Here is a 22,615-nt window from a genome sequence, read left to right as displayed (position 1 = left end):
AATAAAACTAAAAAAAAAAACAACAAAAAACGACCAGGCTGGTTGTTTTGCTGAATGTCCCACAACCTGGGATTTGCCTGATTGTCGTTTTGTGCTTAGAATCAGGTTAAATATTTTGACAAAAATAAAATTTAGATGAACTTGTGTCCTTGCCACTCATATCAGGGACACATAAGGTCAGTTTGTCCCATTACTGGTGAAAAGAAGTTTGATCTCTTGGTTTAAGATGATGTTTGTCAGATCTCTTCCTTGTGAAGCTACCTTTCCACCTTTGTAATTAATGGAAATAGGGGTGATAATTTGAAACAGTGTGTGTATATCCCTTTTTCCCACCAACTTTTACCCAGTGCTTTCAGCCTCTACTGATGATCCTTACCCGTTTTTTTTTTTTTTTTTGGCCACGCCGTGCAGCTTGCGAGATCTTAGTTCCCCAACCAGTGATTGAACCTGGCCCGGCAGTGAGAGTGCCGAGTGCTAACCACTGGACTGCTGGGGAATTCCCCTTACTCTCCTTTTTTAAATTAGCATTTCAAACTCATGGATTTAAATAAAAGTGCTGTTACAGTTCAGTATCCATTATCATCGTTTTTCTGTTTGATGTGCAAATTACCACAGATTTGGCAGTGGGAGACCCTTTGAGCTGGCTCTACTGTCCTTTTGACATGGTCTCATCAGTCTTTGAGCATTTCCTTGCTTTCTGGGCCAACAAGATGTTGCAGGTTCTCCTTGGTTGATTCCTGTCCTAGACCTGGAATCACCCATTTCTCCCAAGAATCATGGTCCCTTTTAGTAGAGAATGGTAGCAGATCTGGGGGAGGGATGTGCTCGTTGCTCCTGGGATGTAATGGTTTCTAGGCCCTTTCAGTGAACAGAGCTAGGAGATTATATATACACATATGCTGTGAATTCATACTGATACATTCGATTCAAGTGTAAAACCACAGGGTACTTCATTTTCCCAATCTATATTTGTGTTTAGCTTCACCCTCAGTGAAAAACCCTTGTCTTCTAAAATATACTCAGAATAATTTTGGGAATTTTAGAATTACTAAACCTATACCTCTAGCAACAACCCTTCTAAGTAAAGTTTACAATTTCTTTGCAGTTTTTAAAATTTGTTTTTGGCTGCACTGCATGGTATGGGGAACTTCCCCCACCAGGGATTGAACCCGTGCCTCCTGCAGTGGAATCACGGAGTCTTAACCACTGGACCACCGGGGAAGTCCTCTTTGCAGTTTTATTTGTTCTTGGCATATATCCTACTGAGGGTGTATGGTGACGGTGTTGTGTTTAGAAGCTATATGAAGTAATTTTTTTCTGTGTGCTGTAGTATCAGTTTACTACACAGGTTCATTTGTTTTTGCTTGTATTTGAATTTAGGCTTTTAAAAATATCCTTTTTTTTCCTTTTGTTTTAATTTTAGTTTTTGAGTATTGTAAAACATTTTTATGGCTTAAAAATCAAAATGATATTCAAGAAATAGACTAGATAACTTTTACTCTCACCTCTATGCTTTCTACTTCATTTCTCCCCATCTCCATAGGTAACCATTTTTATTAGTTTCTAATTATCCTTCCTGTGTTCCCCTTTACAAAAAAATAAGGTTGTATATGTTTTTTTCATGTGGGATGTTATTCGTTCATTCATTAGTTAAATTATGTGGATCATCTTCCTGGTTTCTGCCAACCTGTGTCATGTAGGAACGCTACACACTGGTACCTACCATTAGATAGTAGTGTGGCTAATTGTGTTATTCCTACTTTTTATGAGTCCATGAAGAAGAGGATGAAGTGAGCCCATGTGATTTTTCACCTCCCTGAAGTGAGGAGGTTTGTGTTAGTTTCTGGCGTTGTTAATTATATCATCTTGAATGAGTCCCATCACCTCTCTGGACATTAGTTTTGTCAGCTGTAAATTAGGAGATTGGACTGGACAGGGAGGTTCTCGAGGAAAGGACGCACGTCCTGATCATCTCAATGCTGATCACAATAGCAAATGCAAAGAAAATGTGCAGCACTTATTGAATAAATGAACCATCTCTGTTTCTGTAATCATTATGTTATCGTTTCCCACTAATACATCAGTGGAGAGAATGACTTGACATTCTGAAGGAGAACTAATCTTAGAAATCTATTCCATGCTTTGTCACCATTCACCCACAAGTCGCTGCTGTTTCAGTGTCTTTCCCAAGGAGCCCAGTAAGGTCCCAAGATCTTCAGAATGGAAATGGAATTCCGCAATCCACTTTAAACACTTAGAAGAAATCGTAGAGTTTTGCCTGGGAGTAAAAGGTCAACTCTTTTTGGTGTAGATCCAGTCCCTGGCATGTTGTTTTCAAACAGAGAGAAAAACATCAACTAAATCCCAATGAAGAAAAGTCAGTGGGAAAACGAATAAAACAAATCAAATTGGGGACTTCCCTGGCGGTCCAGTTGTTAAGACTCCGCACTTCCATTGCAGGGGGCCTGGGTTCGATCCCTACTTGGGGAACTAAGATCTAAGATCCCGCATGTTGCGTGGCACGGCCAAGAAAAAAAAAGCGGAAAGAAAGAAAAAAAAAACAGAAGCCCTAAAATTGTGGAAGAATTTCATCTCAAATGTTGACTCCTGTTCTTTCTCTGTTTCCTGTTGTCCTATCTAATTCCTGCTAACCTACAATGGTGAGATTAAAGCCCCTTAGTGAAGCCTTCCTTGCTAGTCAAACCTCTATTGACCTTCTGTTTTGATATTCTTTATTAGGACCTGAATTTTGTTTACTAAACATTTTGACCATTGCCTATATTCTCTTTTCAAACTGCTCCAAATGATCTCTTTAAAAAATTAAATTCCCCTGTCTTATGTTTTTCACAAATGTGCTACAAATCTTTTCATAGTCTTAGGCATGTGAAAAGTACATAACAGAAAATTTATCATCTGTGACATTTAGTGCATTAACGGTGTTTGCAACCATGACCATTATCCAGTTGCAGAACATTCTTTCACCCCAGATGGAAACTCATACCCATTAAGCAGTCATTCCCCAGTCTTCCTTCCCTCAGCCCCTGGCAACTGCTAACCGCTTTCTGTCTCTGGATTTCCTATTTTGAATATTTCATACAGTTGGAATCATACAATTATGTGAAAATTTGTGTCTGACCTGTTTCATTTAGCATAGTGTTTTCAAGGTTCGTTCATGTTGTAGCATGAATCAGTACATCATTCCTTTTTAGGGATGAATACTATTAGATTGCAAGGATAGACCACATTTTGTTTATTCATTTATTAGTTGTAGTGCATTTGGATTGTTTCCATCTTTTGGTTATTCTGACCAGTGCTGCTATGAACTTTTGTGTACCAGTTTTTGTTTGAACACTTGCTTTTAATTCTTTTGGGCATATGCTGAGGAATGGAATTACGTGTATGTATTTTTATTTCCTTTTCTTTCTTACACAAAGGATATTTTCTATAGATACTTCTGTACTTGGCATATTTTCACTTAAGAAGATATCCTACATCAACTATACTTCAATTAAAAAAGGAAAACAAAAAAGAAATAAAACTGTATTGATAATGCAGAAAAAAATGAAAATTCTGAAATGCTAAAAATAAAAGCCTGGAAATCACTGCATACCAGCACATAGAGGGCTTTCTTTCTTGCTTGCTCATTTCTATATAGCTGCATAGTATTCCATTATATGGATGTACCAGGGTTTATTCATGTGGTTTTCTTTTCTTTTTTTTTTTTTACATCTTTATTGGAGTATAATTGCTTTACAATGGTGTGTTAGTTTCTGCTTTACAACAAAATGAATCAGTTACACATATACATATGTTCCCATATCTCTTCCCTCTTGCGTCTCCCTCCCTCCCACCCTCCCTATCCCACCCCTCCAGGCGGTCACAAAGCACCGAGCTGATCTCCCTGTGCTATGCGGCTGCTTCCCACTAGCTATCTACCTTACGTTTGGTAGTCCATGCCTCTCTCTTGCTTTGTCACAGCTTACCCTTCCCCCTCCCCATATCCTCAAGTCCATTCTCTAGTAGGTCTGTGTCTTTATTCCTGTTTTACCACTAGGTTCTTCATGACATTTTTTTTCTTAAATTCCATATATATGTGTTAGCATATGGTATTTGTCTCTCTCTTTCTGACTTACTTCACTCTGTATGACAGACTCTAGGTCTATCCACCTCATTACAAATAGCTCAATTTCGTTTCTTTTTATGGCTGAGTAATATTCCATTGTATATATGTGCGACATCTTCTTTATCCATTCATCCGATGATGGAAACTTAGGTTGTTTCCATTTCTGGGATATTGTAAATAGAGCTGCAATGAACATTTTGGTGCATGACTCTTTTTGAATTATGGTTTTCTCAGGATATATGCCTAGTAGTGGGATTTCTGGGTCATATGGTAGTACTATTTGTAGTTTTTTAAGGAACCTCCATACTGTTCTCCACAGTGGCTGTATCAATTTACATTCCCACCAACAGTGCAAGAGGGTTCCCTTTTCTCCATGCCCTCTCCAGCATTTATTGTTTCTAGATTTTTTGATGATGGCCATTATGACTGGTGTGAGATGATATCTCATTGTAGTTTTGATTTGCATTTCTCTAATGATTAGTGATGTTGAGCATTCTTTCGTGTGTTTGTTGGCAGTCTGTATATCTTCTTTGGAGAAATGTCTATTTAGGTCTTCTGCCCATTTTTGGATTGGGTTTTTTGTTTTTTTGTTATTAAGCTGCATGAGCTGCTTATAAATTTTGGAGATTAATCCTTTGTCAGTTGCTTCCTTTGCGAATATTGTCTCCCATTCTAAGGGTTGTCTTTTGGTCTTGTTTATGGTTTCCTTTGCTGTGCAAAAGCTTGTAAGTTTCATTAGGTCCCATTTGTTTACTTTTGTTTTTATTTCCATTTCTCTAGGAGGTGGGTCAAAAAGGATCTTGCTGTGATTTATGTCACAGAGTGTCCTGCCTATGTTTTCCTCTAAGAGTTTGATAGTTTCTGGCCTTACATTTAGGTCTTTAATCCATTTTGAGCTTATTTTTGTGTATGGTGTTAGGGAGTGATCTAATCTCATACTTTTACATGTACCTGTCCAGTTTTCCCAGCACCACTTACTGAAGAGGCTGTCTTTTCTCCACTGTATATTCTTGCCTCCTTTATCAAAGGTCAGGTGACCATATGTGCGTGGGTTTATCTCTGGGCTTTCTATCCTGTTCCATTGATCTATCTTTCCGTTTTTGTGCCAGTACCATACTGTCTTGATTACTGTAGCTTTGTAGTGTAGTCTGAAGTCAGGAAGCCTGATTCCTCCAGCTCCGTTTTTCGTTCTCAAGATTGCTTTGGCTATTCGGGGTCTTTTGTGTTTCCATACAAATGGTGAAATTTTTTGTTCTAGTTCTGTGAAAAATGCCAGTGGTAGTTTGATAGGGATCGCATTGAATCTGTAGATTGCTTTGGGTAGTACAGTCATTTTCACAATGTTGATTCTTCCAATCCAAGAACATGGTATATCTCTCCATCTATTTGTATCATCTTTAATTTCTTTCATCAGTGTCTTATAGTTTTCTGCATACAGGTCTTTTGTCTCCTTAGGTAGGTTTATTCCTAGATATTTTATTCTTTTTGTTGCAGTGGTAAATAGGAGTGTTTTCTTGATTTCACTTTCAGATTTTTCATCATTAGTGTATAGGAATGCCAGATATTTCTGTGCATTAATTTTGTATCCTGCTACTTTCCCAAATTCATTGATTAGCTCCAGTAGTTTTCTAGTAGCATCTTTAGGATTCTCTATGTATAGTATCATGTCATATGCAAATGGTGACAGCTTTACTTCTTCTTTTCCGATTTGGATTCCTCTTATTTCCTTTTCTTCTCTGATTGCTGTGGCTAAAACTTCCAAAACTATGTTGAATGAGAGTGGTGAGAGTGGGCAACCTTGTCTTCTCTTCCTGATCTTAGTGGAAATGCTTTCAGTTTTTCACCATTTAGGACGATGTTAGCTGTGGGTTTGTCATATACGGCCTTTATTATGTTGAGGAAAGTTCCCTCTATGCCTCCTTTCTGCAGGGTTTTATCATAAATGGGTGTTGAATTTTGTCGAAAGCTTTCTCTGCATCTATTGAGATGATCATATGATTTTTCTCCTTCAGTTTGTTAATATGGTGTATCACGTTGATTGGTTTGCGTATATTGAAGAATCCTTGCATTCCTGGAATAAACCCCACTTGATCATGGTGTATGATCTGTTTAATGGGCTGTTGGATTCTGTTTGCTAGTATTTTGTTGAGGATTTTTGCATCTATGTTCATCAGTGATATTGGCCTGTAGTTTTCTTTCTTTGTGACATCTTTGTCTGGTTTTGGTATCAGGGTGATGGTGGCCTCGTAGAATGAGTTTGGGAGTGTTCCTCCCTATGCTATATTTTGGAAGAGTTTGAGATGGATAGGTGTTAGCTCTTCTCTAAATGTTTGATAGAATTCGCCTGTGAAGCCATCTGGCCCTGGGCTTTTGTTTGTTGGAAGATTTTTAATCACAGTTTCAATTTCAGTGCTTGTGATTGGTCTGTTCATATTTTCTATTTCTTCCTGATTCAGTCTTGGCAGGTTGTGCCTTTCTAAGAATTTGTCCATTTCTGCCAGGTTGTCCATTTTATTGGCATAGAGTTGCTTGTAGTAATCTCTCATGATCTTTTGTATTTCTGCAGTGTCATTTGTTATTTCTCCTTTTTCATTTCTAGTTCTTTTGATTTGAGTCTTCTCCCTTTTTTTCTTGATGAGTCTGGCTAATGGTTTATCAATTTTGTTTATCTTCTCAAAGAACCAGCTTTTAGTTTTATTGATCTTTGCTATCATTTCCTTCATTTCTTTTTCATTTATTTCTGATTTTTATGATTTCTTTCCTTCTAACTTTGGGGGTTTTTTGTTCTTCTTTCTCTACTTGCTTTAGGTGCAAGGTTAGGTTGTTTATTCGAGATGTTTCCTGTTTCTTAAGGTAGGATTGTATTGCTATAAACTTCCCTCTTAGAACTGCTTTTGCTGCATCCCATAGATTTTAGGTCGTCGTGTTTCCATTGTCATTTGTTTCTAGGTATTTTTTTATTTCCTCTTTGATTTCTTTAGTGATCACTTCGTTATTACGTAGTGTATTGTTTAGCCTCCATGTGTTTGTATTTTTTACAGATCTTTTCCTTTGATATGTAGTCTCATAGCGTTGTGGTGGGAAAAGATACTTGATACAATTTCAATTTTCTTAAATTTAGCAAGGCTTGATTTGTGACCCAAGATATGATCTCTCCTGGAGAATGTTCCATGAGCACTAGAGAAAAATGTGTATTCTGTTGTTTTTGGATGGAATGTCCTATAAATATCAATTAAGTCCATCTTGTTTAATGTATCATTTAAAGCTTGTGTTTCCTTATTGATTTTCATTTTGGATGATCTGTCCATTGGTGAAAGTAGGGTGTTAAAGTCCCCTACTATGAATGTGTTACTGTCGATTTCCCCTTTTATGGCTGTTAGTATTTGCCTTATGTATTGAGGTGCTCCTATGTTGGGTGCATAAATATTTACAATTGTTAATATCTTCTTCTTGGATTGATCCCTTGATCATTATGTAGTGTCCTTCTTTGTCTCTTCTAATAGTCTTTATTTTAAAGTGTATTTTGTCTGATATGAGAATTGCTACTCCAGCTTTCTTTTGGTTTCCATTTGCATGAAATATCTTTTTCCATCCTCTTACTACTTTCAGTCTGTATGTGTCCCTAGGTCTGAAGTGGGTCTCTTGTAGACAGCAAATATATGGGTCTTGTTTTTGTATCCATTCAGCCAATCTGTGTCTTTTGGTGGGAGCATTTAGTCCATTTACATTTAAGGTAATTATCGATATGTATGTTCCTATTCCCATTTTCTTAATTGTTTTGGTTTCGTTTTTGTAGGTCTTTTCCTTTTCTTGTGTTTCTTACCTAGAGAAGTTCCTTTAGCAGCTGTTGTAGAGCTGGTTTGGTAGTGCTGAACTCTCTGAGCTTTTGCTTGTCTGTAAAGGTTTTAATTTCTCCATCAAATCTGAATGAGATCCTTGCTGTGTAGAGTAATCTTGGTTGCAGGTTTTGCTCCTTCATCACTTTCAATATGTCCTGCCACTCCCTTCTGGCTTGCAGAGTTTCTGCTGAAAGATCAGCTGTTAACCTTATGAGGATTCCCTTGTGTGTTATTTTCCCCTTGCTGCTTTTAATATGTTTTCTTTGTATTTAATTTTTGACAGTTTGATTAATATGTGTCTTGGCGTATTTCTCCTTGGATTTATCCTGTATGGGACTCTGTGCTTCCTGGACTTGATTAACTATTTCCTTTCCCATATTAGGGAAGTTTTCAACTCTAATCTCTTCAACTATTTTCTCAGTCCCTTTCTTTTTCTCTTCTTCTGGAACCCCTGTAATTTGAATGTTGGTGTGTTTAATGTTGTCCCAGAGGTCTCTGAGACTGTCCTCAGTTCTTTTCATTCTTTTTTCTTTATTTTGCTCTGCAGTAGTTATTTCCACTATTTTATCTTCCAGGTCACTTATCCGTTCTTCTGCCTTAGTTATTCTATTGATCCCTTCCAGAGTATTTTTCATTTCATTTATTGTGTTGTTCATCATTGCTTGTTTCATCTTTAGTTCTTCTAGGTCCTTGTTAAATGTTTCTTGCATTGTCTCTATTCTATTTCCAGGATTTTGGATCATCTTTACTCTCATTATTCTGAATTCTTTTTCAGGTAGACCGCCTATTTCCTCTTCATTTGTTAGGTCTGGTGGGTTTTTATCTTGCTCCTTCATCTGCTGTGTGTTTTTCTCTCTTCTCATTTTGCTTATCTTACTGTGTTTGGGGTCTCCTTTTTGCAAGCTGCAGGTTCGTAGTTCCCATTGTTTTTGGTGTCTGTCCCCAGTGGCTAAAGTTGGTTCAGTGGGTTGTGTAGGCTTCCTGACTAGTGCCTGTGTTCTGGTGGGTGAGGCTGGATCTTGTTTTTCTGTTGGGCAGGTCCACGTCTGGTGGTGTGTTTTGGGGTGTCTGTCGAGTTATTATGATTTTAGGCAGCCTCTCTGCTAATGGGTGGGGTTGTGTTCCTGTCTTGCTAGTTGTTTGGCATAGGATGTTCAGCAGTGTAGCTTGCTGGTCATTGAGTGAAGCTGGGTGCTGGTGTTAAGATGGAGATCTCTGGGAGATTTTCGCCGTTTGATATTATGTGGAGCTGGGAGGTCTTTTGTGGACCAGTGTCCTGAAGTTGGCTCTCCCACCTCAGAGGCACAGCACTAACTCCTGGCTGCAGCATCAAGAGCCGTTCATCCACACGGCTCATAAGAAAAGGGAGCAAAAGTAGAAAGAAAGAATTAGTAGAAGTAGAAAGAAAGAAAGATAGAAAGAAAGCAAGCAAGCAAGAAAGAAGGGAGGGAGGAAGGAAGGAGGGAAGGAAGGACAAAAAGAAGATAAAGTAAAATAAAATAAGATAAAATATAATAAAGTTATTAAAATAAAAAAATAATTATTAAGAGAAAAAAACAAAAAAAAACAGACGGATAGAACCCTAGGACAAATGGTGGAAGCAAAGCTATACAGATAAAGTCTCATACAGAAGCATACACATACTCACAAAAAGAGGAAAAGGGGAAAAAATCAAAAATCTTGCTCTCGAAGTCCACCTCCTCAATTTGGGATGAATCGTTGTCTAAAGAAAGGAAGGATGGAAAGAAAGAACGAAGATAAAGTAAAATGAAATAAAGTTATTAAAATAAAAAGTAATTATTAAGAAAGAAAATTAAAAAAAACAAAAAAACGGACGTCTAGAACCCTCGGACAAATGGTGGAAGCAAAGCTATACAGACAAAATCTCACACAGAAGCATACACATACACACTCACAAAAAGAGGAAAAGGGGAAAAAATCATAAATCTTGCTTTCAAAGCCCACCTCCTTAATTTGGGATGATTCGTTGTCTATTCATGTATTCCACAGAAGCAGGGTACATCAAGTTGATTGTGGAGCTTTAATCCGCTGCTTCTGAGGCTGCTGGGAGAGATTTCCCTGTTTCTTCTTTGTTCGCACAGCTCCCAGGGGCTCAGCTTTGGATTTGGCCCCGCCTCTGCGTGTAGGTTGCTGGAGGGCGTCTGTTCTTCGCTCACACAGGACGGGGTGAAAGGCGCCGCTGATTTGGGGGCTCTGGCTCACTCAGGCCGGGGGTAATGAGGGGCACGGAGTGTGGGGCGAGCCTGCGGCGGCAGAGGACGGCGTGATGTTGCACCAGCCTGAGGCACGCCGTGCGTTCTCCCGGGGGAGTTGTCCCTGGATCACGGGACCCTGGCAGTGGCGGGCTGCACAGGCTCCCCGGAAGGGGGGTGTGGATGGGACCTGTGCTCGCACACAGGCTTCTTGGTGGCAGCAGCAGCGGCCTTAGCGTCTCATGCCCGTCTCTGGGGTCCGTGCTTTTAGCCGTGGCTCGCGCCCGTCTCTGGAGCTCCCTTAAGCAGCGTTCTTCATCCTCTCTCCTCGTGCACCAGGAAACAGAGGGAAGAAAGTCTCTTGCCTCTTCGGCAGGTCCAGAGTTTTCCCCAGACTCCCTCCCGGCCAGCCGTGGCGCACTAGCTCCCTGCAGGCTGTGTTCACGCCGCCAACCCCAGTCCTCTCCCTGCGCTCCGACCGAAGCCCGAGCCTCAGCTCCCAGCCCTGCCCGCCCCGGCGGGGGAGCAGACGAGCCTCTCGGGCTGGTGACTGCCGGTTGCACCGATCCTCTGTGCGGGAATCTCTGCTTTGCCCCCCGCACCCTTGTTGCTGTGCTCTCCTCCGCGGCTCTGAAGCTTCCCCCTTCGCCACCCACAGTCTCTGCCCGCGAAGGGACTTCCTAGTGTGTGGAAACCTTTCCTCCTTCACAGTCCCTCCCACTGGTGCAGGTCCCATCCCTATCCTTTTGTCTCTGTTTATTCTTTTTTCTTTTGCGCTACCCAGGTACGTGGGGAGTTTCTTGCCTTTTGGGAGGTCTGAGGTCTTCTGCCAGTGTTCAGTGGGTGTTCTGTAGGAGTTGTTCCACGTGTAGATGTATTTCTGGTGTATCTGTGGGGAGGAAGGTGATCTCCACATCTTACTCTTCCGCCATCTTCCCGGAAGTCTCCCATGTGGTGTTCTTGAATGAACATTTAGATTTTCAGTAATTAGCTCTTGCACATAATACCACATTGAATAACTATGCATATGGTATTTTCCTCAGGGAAAATTCCTAGAGGTGGGATTGCTGGCTCAGAGAGTACATGCACATGAAGTTTCATGAGATATTGCCAAATTCTTCTCCATTGGAGTTGTTCCATTTTACACTCCCATGAACAACATATGAGTGTCCATTTGGACACCATGGCCTCACCAACAGAATGTGGTGAGAATGTGTTGTCAAGCTTTCACATTTTTGGCACTCTAACATGCAAGAAATGACATCTTGGTGTGGTTTTCATCTGCATTTCTTTTACGTATGCAGTTGGGTATCTTTTCATAAAACTTAATAGCTGTTTATATATTTTATTTTACTTTTTTGGCTGCGTTGGGTCTTCGTTGCTGCATGCGGGCTTACTCTAGTTGCAGCGAGCAGGGGCTACTCTTCATTGCAGTGCGTGGGCTTCTCATTGCGGTGGCTTCTCTTTTTGTGTAGCACGGGCTCTAGGCGCGCAGGCTTTCAGTAGTTGTGGCACGTGGGCTCTAGAGCATAGGCTCAGTAGTTGTGGTGCACAGGCGTAGTTGCTCCGTGGCATGTGGGATCTTCTTGGACCAGGGCTCAAACCCGAGTCCCCTGCATTGTCAGGCAGATTCTTAACCACTGCACCACCAGAGAAGCCCTGTATATTTTTTTAATGTGAACCATATGTTAGTATTTATTGCCCACATTCCCTTTGGGTTTTTGGCCTTTTTTTTCTGGCCATATCATGTGGTTTGTGGGATCTTAAGTTCCCTGACCAGGGGATCGAACCTGGGTCCCTGCAGTGGAAGTGTGGAGTCCTAACCAATGGACTGCCAGGGAATTCCACTGGCCTTTTTTTTTAATATCAGTGAAATTGGTTTTTTCTCTGTAAAACGTATTGCAAAAATTTTCTTCTGTTTTGTCTTTAAACCTGTTTCTGATATAATTGCATCTGTCGATCCTTTTTTTTTTCTTGCAGATGGATTTTGAATCATAGGTAGAAAGACTTTCCCCACATCCAGGTTACAAGGAATTTGCCTTTTTTATTAAAGTACTTGTATAATTTCATTTTTAAAATTTTGACCTGTGAGCTGCTTGGTGTTTATACTGATTTACTTCTTTACAAATGGGTAGCCAACACTAATTATTAAAAAGTCCATCTTTTCCCCAGTAATATGAGATGTTACCTTTGTTTTATGCTAAATTTCCGTAAGTAATTTGGTCTTTATCTAGACTCTATATTCTGTTTCATCTGATCTGTGTATTCGTATGCCACTACCACACTATGTTAACTATTCATTCTAGGTCTTTTGTAGGTGGAGGCTGCTCTGGGATGAGTCAGAAAGCGAGAGTAAAATTGACAGTAGTAGAGGAGTTTGCAGGTGGTTTCCACATGCCCGGAAGAGAAAACATATGGCACAAGTTGTTCTTTATGGAACAAATGTCTCCGTGCTGTTTAGTGTTGCTAGGACATGCGTTCCTCATAAAATGGAAGCTAGGATGCTACAGTATCATAACTGGTGATCTTTTTTTTTCGTAGTTCAGTTTTCCTGTCAGAGTCAGTATCACACTAAAATGATCTCATGAAGACTGCAAGCCTAATCCCCTGGAACCAGATGAGCTTGATCTTTTTATTTCTATGGGGGGAAAAAAACCCACCCACCTTTTAAAAAGCTTTTTATTTACATTAACAGCAGCAATTAAACAGTCCCACTTAACTCATCCTGATATTTGACTGGCATTTCATCAGTTTCTGTAGTAACATTTAGTCAAGTTGTCCTGAATTCAGTTCATTTTAAAGATTCTTTCCTGTGTACCTTGCATAAAGTCTCATAGTTTTGTATTTTGAGTTTTTAACATTTTTCTTGTCACAGTCTCATATACAGAGGGCAGGTGACTGGGCTTTTGGTTTTCCATTTTGGTTTTTGCTGGTGCGTGTTTCTAAACAAATTTTCTTCCAACAGGAAAAAATAATAAAGCATGCAGCAAAGACAAGAGGAATGTCAAGAAGGCCATGGTGACAAAACCGAACAGTATCAAGTCAATGTTCATTGCCAGTGCTGGAAGGAAAACCGCAGATGTGCGTCTCATGGTTTTCTTATATTTGCCTCTTCCTTTGTGAAGCGAAGAGTCCTGTTTCTTCATAGTTCACCTTTCCTGTCAGATTCCCCATAGCTCTAAACAGATGATCTTATGAAGGCTTCTAGGCTCATCCCCTGGTTCTAGATGAGCTTGGTCTTTGATCTTTGATTATATTTAATGTTTGATTATACAGTTAGTAGGTGGTCAGTATGTTTTTTTAATGTTGCTTTTATTTTTATTTTATTGTATTTTTTAATTTTTTTGGCCGTGCCGCGTGGCTTGTGGGATCTCTGTTCCCTGACCAGGGATTAAACCCGGACCCACGGCAGTGAAAGTGCTGAGTCCTAACCACTGGACTGCCAGGGAAGTCCCAATATGTTTGAACTCAAATATTTGAGTAATGTTTTCCCAATCTCAGTCACTAAGTTGGATGTAGATATCTAGGTGAATTGAGGCACCTCAGTGGTTGTGGCTTGGAGATAGAAGAGAAACCTAAACCAGAAAGCTGCACTGGCAGTGAGTGTGTTTATTTTGGTGGTTAGCAGGAGGATTATGGAATGAAGCTGAAAATTGAGGGCGGGGGCTCAGGGTGTAGGAGTTATGTTTAGGCCCCTGGTGGTTAAGATCTGTGAATAGTAGAGGAGCCCTCAGAGTTAGGGATGAAGAGGCAAGGACTGACTGGCTGGGTTCTTCCTTCCGCTGACATGGGGTCTGGGTGAAAATATGAAGGGCAGGGCTTTCTCATTCTTCCTGCCTTTATAATTTCCAGAAAGCTGTTGACTTGTCCAAGGATGATCTGCTAGGTGATATTCTACAGGATTTGAACACTGAGGTAAGTGAATCTCCAGGAGTTGTCAAATATTCAGGAGACATGGGCTGAAGAAACAATTCAGTAATTTTACAAAACAGACTATTGCTAGAATGCAAAACAGAAAATTCAGTGACAACACCACCACCAAAAAACAAAACAAAAAAAAACAAACCCCCAAACCAAAACAAAGCCCTTCAAATTGGTTTCTTTTCACCATTTTAGGTGAGTAGTTTCTAGCTCCTCGAGGCTCTGTGATTGTGTAGATTGGGCCGTGTGGGGCTGTGTTTGAAGTAGTAAGAATCCACATGAGTCAGTTCTGGGAAGGCACACTGCTTGCGCTCAGTTGCTGCCGTGTATGTTCCCGAAATGGATTGAAGCCTGTCAGTCTGCACAATCAGGCGTGAGATCCTCGTCTTGAATTCTGAGTGGGGTTGAGGGAAGAGGCAGTGAGTTGTCCCTGATAGAACTCAGACAGGTTCATCTGTACTGAAATTTGCAACTGGGCTGTTTCACAGCAAGACTAAGCTCTCATTTAGAGATGTGCTTCTTTCTAAGTGACCCTTGATTAAAATGACTTACACCTACACTGTGTAGTTCGCGCTTGGCAGTTTTTAAATGTAATATTCTGGAAGGGTAAGGGAGAAGTATGTTAAGTTTTAAAGAGAAAAAATTGATGAGGGGTGGATTCAATATCTATTCTGGTTTTCTAGTGAGTCTGTGGTATTGTTGCTATAGTAACCTCACTGCATGAACATAGATCTGTGGGGGGAGCAGGGAAGGAAAAGAGTGCTTTGCTCATTGGGCTTCACTAGGGGAAGAAACATACTTTTTGTGTCTTGTGGTAAACCAAACATGGCAGTGAATGTCTGTCTTTCCCCTCCTTTTAGACACCTCAAATAACTCCACCACCTGTAATAATACCGAAGAAGAAAGGATCCAGTGGAGCTTCACTGAATCCTTTCTCTATGCACACCCCCAAGGTATAGTGTGTGGAAATACCTTCAATCTTGATTTATATTATTGCTTAAAACTTACTTTGTTGCTTTTCTGTGTGAGCGAAATGCCTTTGAATTTGTTCTTGCTTTTGTTTTAAATTAGGACTCCTGTTTCATTTTATATAGTTTCATATATTTCAACAATAACATGTGCCTGTTTCTCATAGTAAATTTTGTAGTAACTAGTACATGTTTAGTATAGGCGTTACAGCTGTGCTAGATGCAATAATTTTCCTTCTGGAAACAAGTGTTTTTTTGGTAAACCTAGGAACAGTAAAATAATTGAAGATGTTACATTAATAAAACAGAAAATCGTTTTATAGATAGGAACTGTCATTATCTCTGGTCAGGGTAGGACAGATGCGTATTTTTAGTATGCAGGTCTAACTGACTAAACATTTAAAAACATTGACAGGCAGCTCCTTCAGGAAAAACCACTTCCCCGGTCTCAAGGAAGGAGCCTTCATTAACCCCTGCCCCTCTTAAATGTGCTGGATTTGCTGGTAAGTCTGCTGTCAAAAGATGGAGGCCCCGTGAAGGAGGAAGTGGGGGGAATTTGAAGGGCTTGCAATAGCCAGTTTCAGCGTGAAAGGTTTGAATTCATAGCAGGAAAAGTTAAAAAACATCCAATTTGGAGATTGAAGAGAAATGCGAATAGCATGTGGGCAAGGGGTAGGCTGCCATTGCAGCGTAGGGGAAGCTTTTGTGCTCCCTGGCAGCGGCACATGATGGGATTGTGTGATGCCACCCCCAGGAGAGCCGGTGCTGGCATTGCGTACAGTTGACCAGGAGGAGTCAGGGGCAATGGATTTTGAAGATGGCGACTTTGATGAGCCCATGGAAACGGAGGAGGTGGATGTGGAGCCGGTGGGTGCCAAGACCTCCGACCAAGAGAGGGAGCCAGCAGAGGGGACAAAACATGAGGCAGATCCTGGGAAAGGGACCATATCCTACTCGTAAGAGCATTTTATGACTTTTCTGACAAGAAGTGCTACAATTATCCCATCGGATTTTGAAAGGATTTTGAAAATGTGATTTTTGCAGAGCAAGTTTTCTCCCAGATGTCTCTTGTTGGGACATTGATCAGGAAGATGACAGCAGTTTCTCAGCCCTGGAAGTTCAAGTGGATTCCAGTCACCTCCCACTGGTAAAAGGGGCAGATGAGGAACAAGTATTTCAGTTTTATTGGCTGGATGCTTATGAAGATCCGTACAGCCAACCAGGTAATCATACAGTTACATACGGTAACTGGATGTCTTTAATGTGGAATAGCGCCTTTCCCTGAAGCGTTAGTGACTGTAATTGGAACAGGCTCTGCCCTCATGTACGTACATAGTAAGAGCAACACTCATGAACTGTAAAGTGGGTGAGCCACCCGGATGGAGAGGAGTTGTGGTGTGAATAGTCCTTACAGGCGCTTATCCCCAAAACCAGTTATATGTGGTTTTGCAGTGTGTGCTTGTATTATAGTTCACTGTTAATGTATCTGAACGTATTGGAATGCACTTTACTTAAAGTGGAATCAGTCTTTAATTTGTTCCTTCAGCAATTTGAACACCTGCCCTGTGCCAGGCACTAAGATGGGGTGAACACGCTGGGCAAATTCCCTGTCCTGGTGGAGCTAACGTTCTAGTAGGGTGGGAGAGATAGGCAGTAAATAAGGTAAGTTAATGAATGGTGTAAAGGCAGTTAGTTGGGGGATGGCCAGGGAGGGCCTGTCTGAGGAAATGGCCGTTGGGCTGAGATTTGAGGCACATTCAGAGCCGAGGAGAGAGTATTTCAGCCTGAGGAACCCGTAAGTGCAGAGGCCTGGGGAGAGAAAGGAGGAGGCCTACGTGGTTGTAGCAGAGTAATCAAGCGACAGGACTGGCTGAAAGTCAGGTCGGAGAGAATGCAAAGGCCGGATAATAAAGGACCTTAAAAGCCGTATTAGGGAGTTGAAGTCTTACTCTAAGAGCAGTGGAGGATTTTCAGTGCAGGGTGCAGGGGTGAGGGGGTTGAGCGGCCCCATGGTTGGGTTTACATTTTAACAGGAACCCTCTGGTTTATGTGGAGAAAAGGCTGTGTGTGTGTGTGTGTGCACGCGCGCACGCCTGGGGCTGGACTCAGGGAGTGTGGAAGCTCTGGAGATCAGTCCGTCTACAGCAGGTGTGCTAGTTACTTGCCCTAGTGGCGGCTGTGGAGGAGAGGAGCGAATGCCTGTAACTTGTACTTCGACATGAACTCGTTGGCGGATGGATGGATGGATGTGGGGGGTTGACGGAAAGGAGGGATCCAGGCTAATTCCCAGGTCCTCCTCCAAATGAGCTGATACTCCGAATTCTGACTCACAAAGAGCCAGGAGGCTCTCTAGTTTCCTTCTGTGCTCCTTTGAGCACTTCTTCACTATGGGGCTGGGCAGGATAGGGCATGTCAGATTCATAAAAAATACAGTATACACCCTTAAACAGTTGCCTTTATTCAGATCCGTTTCTGGATGTAAGGGTAGATACAAACTGAATTTTTTCAAAGTGATTTCCTGGAGTCCGAGTATTAGCCATCAGAGCGGGGGCAGCAGCATTAGTATGCTCCGCTTATCGAAGAGTTGAAACTCCTGCGGAGCTGCTTGAGTAGCAAACTGCCATGTGTTCATTGCTGAGGTAAAGATGTAAGCAGTCTTAGAAATGGTATCTCATCTACCTGAGCTAGGGCAAGATGATCTGGTTAGACCCTCTCGCCTCTTTGCCTGCTTTGTAACTCGCTGGTGCAGGGTGGGCCGGCAAGTGTGATTTCATGAGGCTTTGCAAATTAAACCCAGGGCAGCCCCATCATACAGCTTCAGGGGACACCATTTTCACGTGTGTGTCGTGTGACCTCCCAGCACAGCAGCATGGCTGGTGCTCACTGGACTTGGGTGACGTGGTGGGCCTGCCCATCCTGGTGCCACTCCCTGTGCTTTGCTGTATCTGCTCCAGGCTGGCTTTTATTCCCTGACTTGATTAATGGTCCCATGAAAACCAGAAACCTGGGAGCCAGCCTTGAGTCCCCCCTTTCCTCCCTTCCCTCACCAAGTCTTATTAGTTTTCTCCTTCTAAACTAGACAAGCTGTCTTCTCTCTCTCCTCGCAACTCCCACCCTTGAGCCCTTCCTGCTACTGAACCCAGCCTCCTAACTGATCCCTCAGCTGTCATCCTCCACACTGCAGCCTGAGTGATTGCTCAGGACGTCATTTCCTCGTTAGAGAAAATCTGCAGTGGCTGCTGCCTGTGACTTACAGTCCAAGTTACTTAGTAAGGCTTCTATTGCCTGCTGTGTAGGACTTTTGTGTCCTAGAAATAGTTTGCTGTATGTACCTACTGCTCTTTATACCATACCCTTTTATTCACTGTATTTGTCTGCCTAGAATGACCTCACCTGGCTCAGCCCCAGTGTGGTCTCCCCAAATTTCCTAATCCTCCAAACTGGCCTAAGAGCCCTTTCTGTGACCCCCATTGAACCCTTACCCATTGCAGCATTTGTCATATTATTTTGAAAAGATCTGCTTCTGTGTTGTCTTTTCCCTCAGAGCTTTTAAACTCCTGCAGGGCTGGGACCTTTTATTTCCAGCATCTAGGATGATGCCAGGTACATAGTAGATGTTCAGTAAATGTTCATTGAAATAAACTGCACAGCGACAGTCCTGTAGATGCACGTGAAAGGTTTCAGAGAATCAGCATTGCATTCGCTGCTATTACCAAATCTGCCTCTTGAAGCCTTGTAGCATTGTGGATTAAGAATGGCTAACACAAAAGTGGATGGTCTTCCATAAATCCACATATAAAGCATCAGATTGCTGGTGTCAGTTGCCAAAAATTAGAACCTTAGGAAACAACAACCCTCTCTCTTTCCCGTGTGAAAATGAGTTTATTACTTCTGTCTGTTGCTTACTGGTTGATACTCTTAGTAAAAAACAGCATCATTTCGCAGGGCAGGGGTCTAGAGCTGCGCTCTCTACTATGTTAGCCACTGGCCACATGCAACTCTTTAAGTTTAATTAAAATGAGATAAAATTTAAAGTTCAGCTTCTCAGCCACTAGTCACATCTCAAGTGCTCAGTAGCCACGTGTGTCTAGTAGCTACCCTATCCATGGATAGCACAGGTAGGGAAGAATTCTGTCATCACAGAAATTTCTGTTGACTAGTGTTGATCTATAGTAATGGATGTTGTAGGTTAAGATTGAAGCACGTTGAAGCACAGCTATATTTGCAAAGCAACCGATTTATGGTATATATCGTTGTTGAATTCTGGTACTGACCATAGTCATGGGTAGGCCTTTTCAACCACTATTGGGAAATATTTTGCATTTGAAAGAGGTACCAGTCTGTTACTGGCCTGTCTTCTAAATGCTAGGGTAAAAGGGAGTTTCTATTGCTGGAAAAGGCCTCAGATACCATCATCTCTAGTTACTCACTTAAAGCAGAGGAAGCTGGGGCTCCAAAAGATAAAGTGGTCAGCTCCTCAGTGGCAGAGTTCAGGGCTTCTCACTCGTAATCCACTCTGCTGTTCTGTGGTACTTCTGAAGTTGTGTCCTCTGCGATGGATGTAGATGGCTTAAAAAAAAAAAGTCCTGGGCTTCCCTGGTGGCGCAGTGGTTGAGAGTCTGCCTGCCGATGCAGGGGACATGGGTTCGTGCCCCGGTCTGGGAAGATCCCACATGCCGCAGAGCGGCTGGGCCCGTGAGCCATGGCCGCTGAGCCTGCGCGTCCAGAGCCTGTACTCCACAACGGGAGAGGCCACAGCAGTGAGAGGCCCGCGTACCGCAAAAAAAAAAAAAAAAAAAAAAAAAAAAGTCCTGTAATCTCAGAGGGTTGAACAGTTTCATCATGATAGCAGGTAATGATCACTGAGCTTTGGTGAAATCAATGTTGCTAATAAAAACGAAGTACTCCTAAAGACCCTGTTATTGTTTCTCACTTTCTTACAGATTCTAAGTAAGTCAGTTGTTGCTGAATGCTCCGTAATTATGAAAAGAATCTTACTCTTTGCATATGGGAAGATATCCTGTCTTCATTATGACTTTTTCAAGGTTGAATAATCCTGACTGCACCTGGTTTCAGCTAGTAACTTTAAGGGGAATGTAATCTTTGTTTACCATGATCTTTTTGTGGCAAATGAGGCATAAACAGTGTCAAATGTGTTGCATGAAATGTGATATTAGTTTGACTGTAAAATGAGCTATTTGAATCTTTGAATCCAGTATTAGGGTCTTTATTTTTCTTTGCATGGAATTTTGGTTTTTCGTCTCTAACTGTTGTGAGGATGACTTTTAATTTTCTGAGCTACTGTGACTTTTTTCTTTTTTAATCATCCCCACAGTCCTCCCTTCTCTCTCCCCTATCTCCCCCCCACACCTCTTTTACCCCAGCTGAAAATTACACAACTCTTGTAAGAATTTTAATCATCTGCAGAAATGAAAATTCTTAGATAGTCTTATTTCTACTAGAACGAGTGACAGAAGGAAGCGCTGATGAGCTATCTTGTGAAACTGGAGTAATTGGCCTTGTGAACAGTAGCCTTTGCATGTGCCAGAATTTTCTAAGTGCCTCAGGCAAGTGGCCCTATAAGCGGCTATGTTCATTACTGCTGTCTAATTATTCATGGAGCCTGGGATTTTGCACAGTGGCCATCTCTTAGGTTGACTATCAAATCTCTGGAGTCCTTTTTTTTTTGGCCACGTGGGATTTTAGTTCCCAGATCAGGAATTGAACCCGGGCACTCAGCAGTGAGAGCATGAAGTCCTAACCACTGGACTGCCAGGGAATTCCCTCTGGAGTCCTTTCTTTTTTAAAAAATTAATTAATTAATTAATTAATTTTTGGCTCAGTTGGGTCTTTGTTGCTGCGCACGGGCTTTCTCTAGTTGCAGTGAATGGCGGCTACTCTTCGTTGTGGTGCGCGAGCTTCTCATTGCGGTGGCTTCTTTTGTTGCAGAGCACAGGCTCTAGGCACGCAGGCTTTAGTAGTTGTGGCACACGGGCTTCAGTAGTTGTGGCTCGAGGGCTCTAGAGCGCAGGCTCAATAGTTGTGGTGCACGGGCTTACTTGCTCCGAGGCATGTGGGATCTTCCCGGACCAGGGCTCGAACCTGTGTCGCCTGCGTTGGCAGGTGGATTCTTAACCACTGCACCACCAGGGAAGCCCTGGAGTCCTTTCTTGATGGCCATGTTTCATGAACAATGGCTTGATGTCCAGAAAGGCTTGGTTTACCACTTTGTGGTCTATGTTACTTAGGGATCTCAAAAGGATTTGGTTACTAGACCCCATTTGTTAAACTGAAATAGGAGAGGGAGGAACATTACAAATGCTACCCAGCCAGATGTCTTCAGTAGTCTGTGAGATGGAAAGGGTGAAATAGAAGATGATAGTTTAGCCCTATTAGGAGATATATACTATTATATGGAATAAGATGTGAGATGAATTATGTTTTTCCAAAACACAATTTTACATACAGGAGAATACTGATATACCATACATAGTTATCCTTACACATGAATGTTAAGTTTTATTGGTAAGTACAAGCTAGAAAGGAGTTTAGTATTACATTTTCAGAGTTCTCATAAAAGGTTTAAGTACAAGTTTTGTTGGAGAATAAGTTGCTTTTTTTTGTTTCTCTTAATGTGGGTAATCCTGGTTCTAGGGAAAATGTCCTTTTTTTCCTCCTACACTGATCTAGGATGTCTCCCTAGTTTTCGAGGTCTGTCTACATTGAGCCGGGATGTCTCTCTAATTCCCCAGCGGTTTCTACACTGACCTAGGGTGTCTCAGTAGTTATCCGGGCCTGCGATGTCTCCCTGATAACTGAGGTTTGTCCCTATTTACCTGGGATGTCTCCCTAATTCTAGGGAAAAATGCTCCCACCAAGTTAGAGAATCATTCTGTTCCCTGTCCTCCCAGTGGTCACAGGTTTTACTGGTGTGATATTGTCATGGCATAGGTACTGAGTAAAGGAACTAGTTTTTGGGAATGGACAGCAGATGCATTTGGTGTAAGAAATGACTTACCAAAGCATAAACGTGTGGACACAGTGAGCTTTTACATCGTCCCTTTAATGTGATATAACTGAAATGTTTACTTTCCCATGGTTTTTCCTTATTCTTGTAGGTGTGGTGTTTCTATTTGGCAAAGTTTGGATCGAATTCGCCCAAACCCATGTGAGCTGTTGTGTCATGGTGAAAAACATTGAGCGAACGCTCTACTTCCTTCCGCGTGAAACGGTAAACCTTAGTAGACAGCTTCTAATTCCAAGTGTATTCTGTCTTCTGTCCTTTGACAGGGCTGTGGATTATCTACAGCCTTTCTTATTGCCTGCCTCGTGACCACTGATTGTCAGCAGCTCCATTAGACATTGGGGGAAGTGGAGTGAAACACTATCTGTTTTTCAACTTGTTAGAAAGAGCGTAAAAGTGCCTGAGTTTCAGTACATAATGCTGTCTCCCCCCCCCACTCCCCATTTCCATAATTATTGGGGTTGGGAGTTTATGACTCTAAAATATGACATGGTGTTTGGCCCAGTTTTCATGGTTTTGTTATTTCC

General features: G+C 41.8%; 1 protein-coding gene across 3 annotated transcripts in view; it reads left to right on the top strand.

The window, feature by feature from the left end:
* Positions 1-22,615, top strand: part of POLA1 (DNA polymerase alpha 1, catalytic subunit) — a 305,701-nt gene that overhangs the window by 11,132 nt on the left and 271,954 nt on the right. For all 3 annotated transcript variants that reach the window (XM_067723410.1, XM_067723408.1, XM_067723409.1), the window contains exons 5-11: positions 13,141-13,256; positions 14,028-14,090; positions 14,957-15,049; positions 15,480-15,567; positions 15,819-16,020; positions 16,109-16,287; positions 22,183-22,295. In XM_067723410.1, the coding sequence (XP_067579511.1) occupies positions 13,141-13,256; positions 14,028-14,090; positions 14,957-15,049; positions 15,480-15,567; positions 15,819-16,020; positions 16,109-16,287; positions 22,183-22,295 (854 nt within the window). The remainder of the gene's footprint in view (positions 1-13,140; positions 13,257-14,027; positions 14,091-14,956; positions 15,050-15,479; positions 15,568-15,818; positions 16,021-16,108; positions 16,288-22,182; positions 22,296-22,615) is intronic.

This window comes from Pseudorca crassidens, chromosome X (assembly GCF_039906515.1).
Source record: "Pseudorca crassidens isolate mPseCra1 chromosome X, mPseCra1.hap1, whole genome shotgun sequence".
In the NCBI taxonomy this organism is placed as follows: Eukaryota; Metazoa; Chordata; class Mammalia; order Artiodactyla; family Delphinidae; genus Pseudorca; species Pseudorca crassidens.
This window is presented reverse-complemented; position numbering and strand designations above follow the sequence as displayed.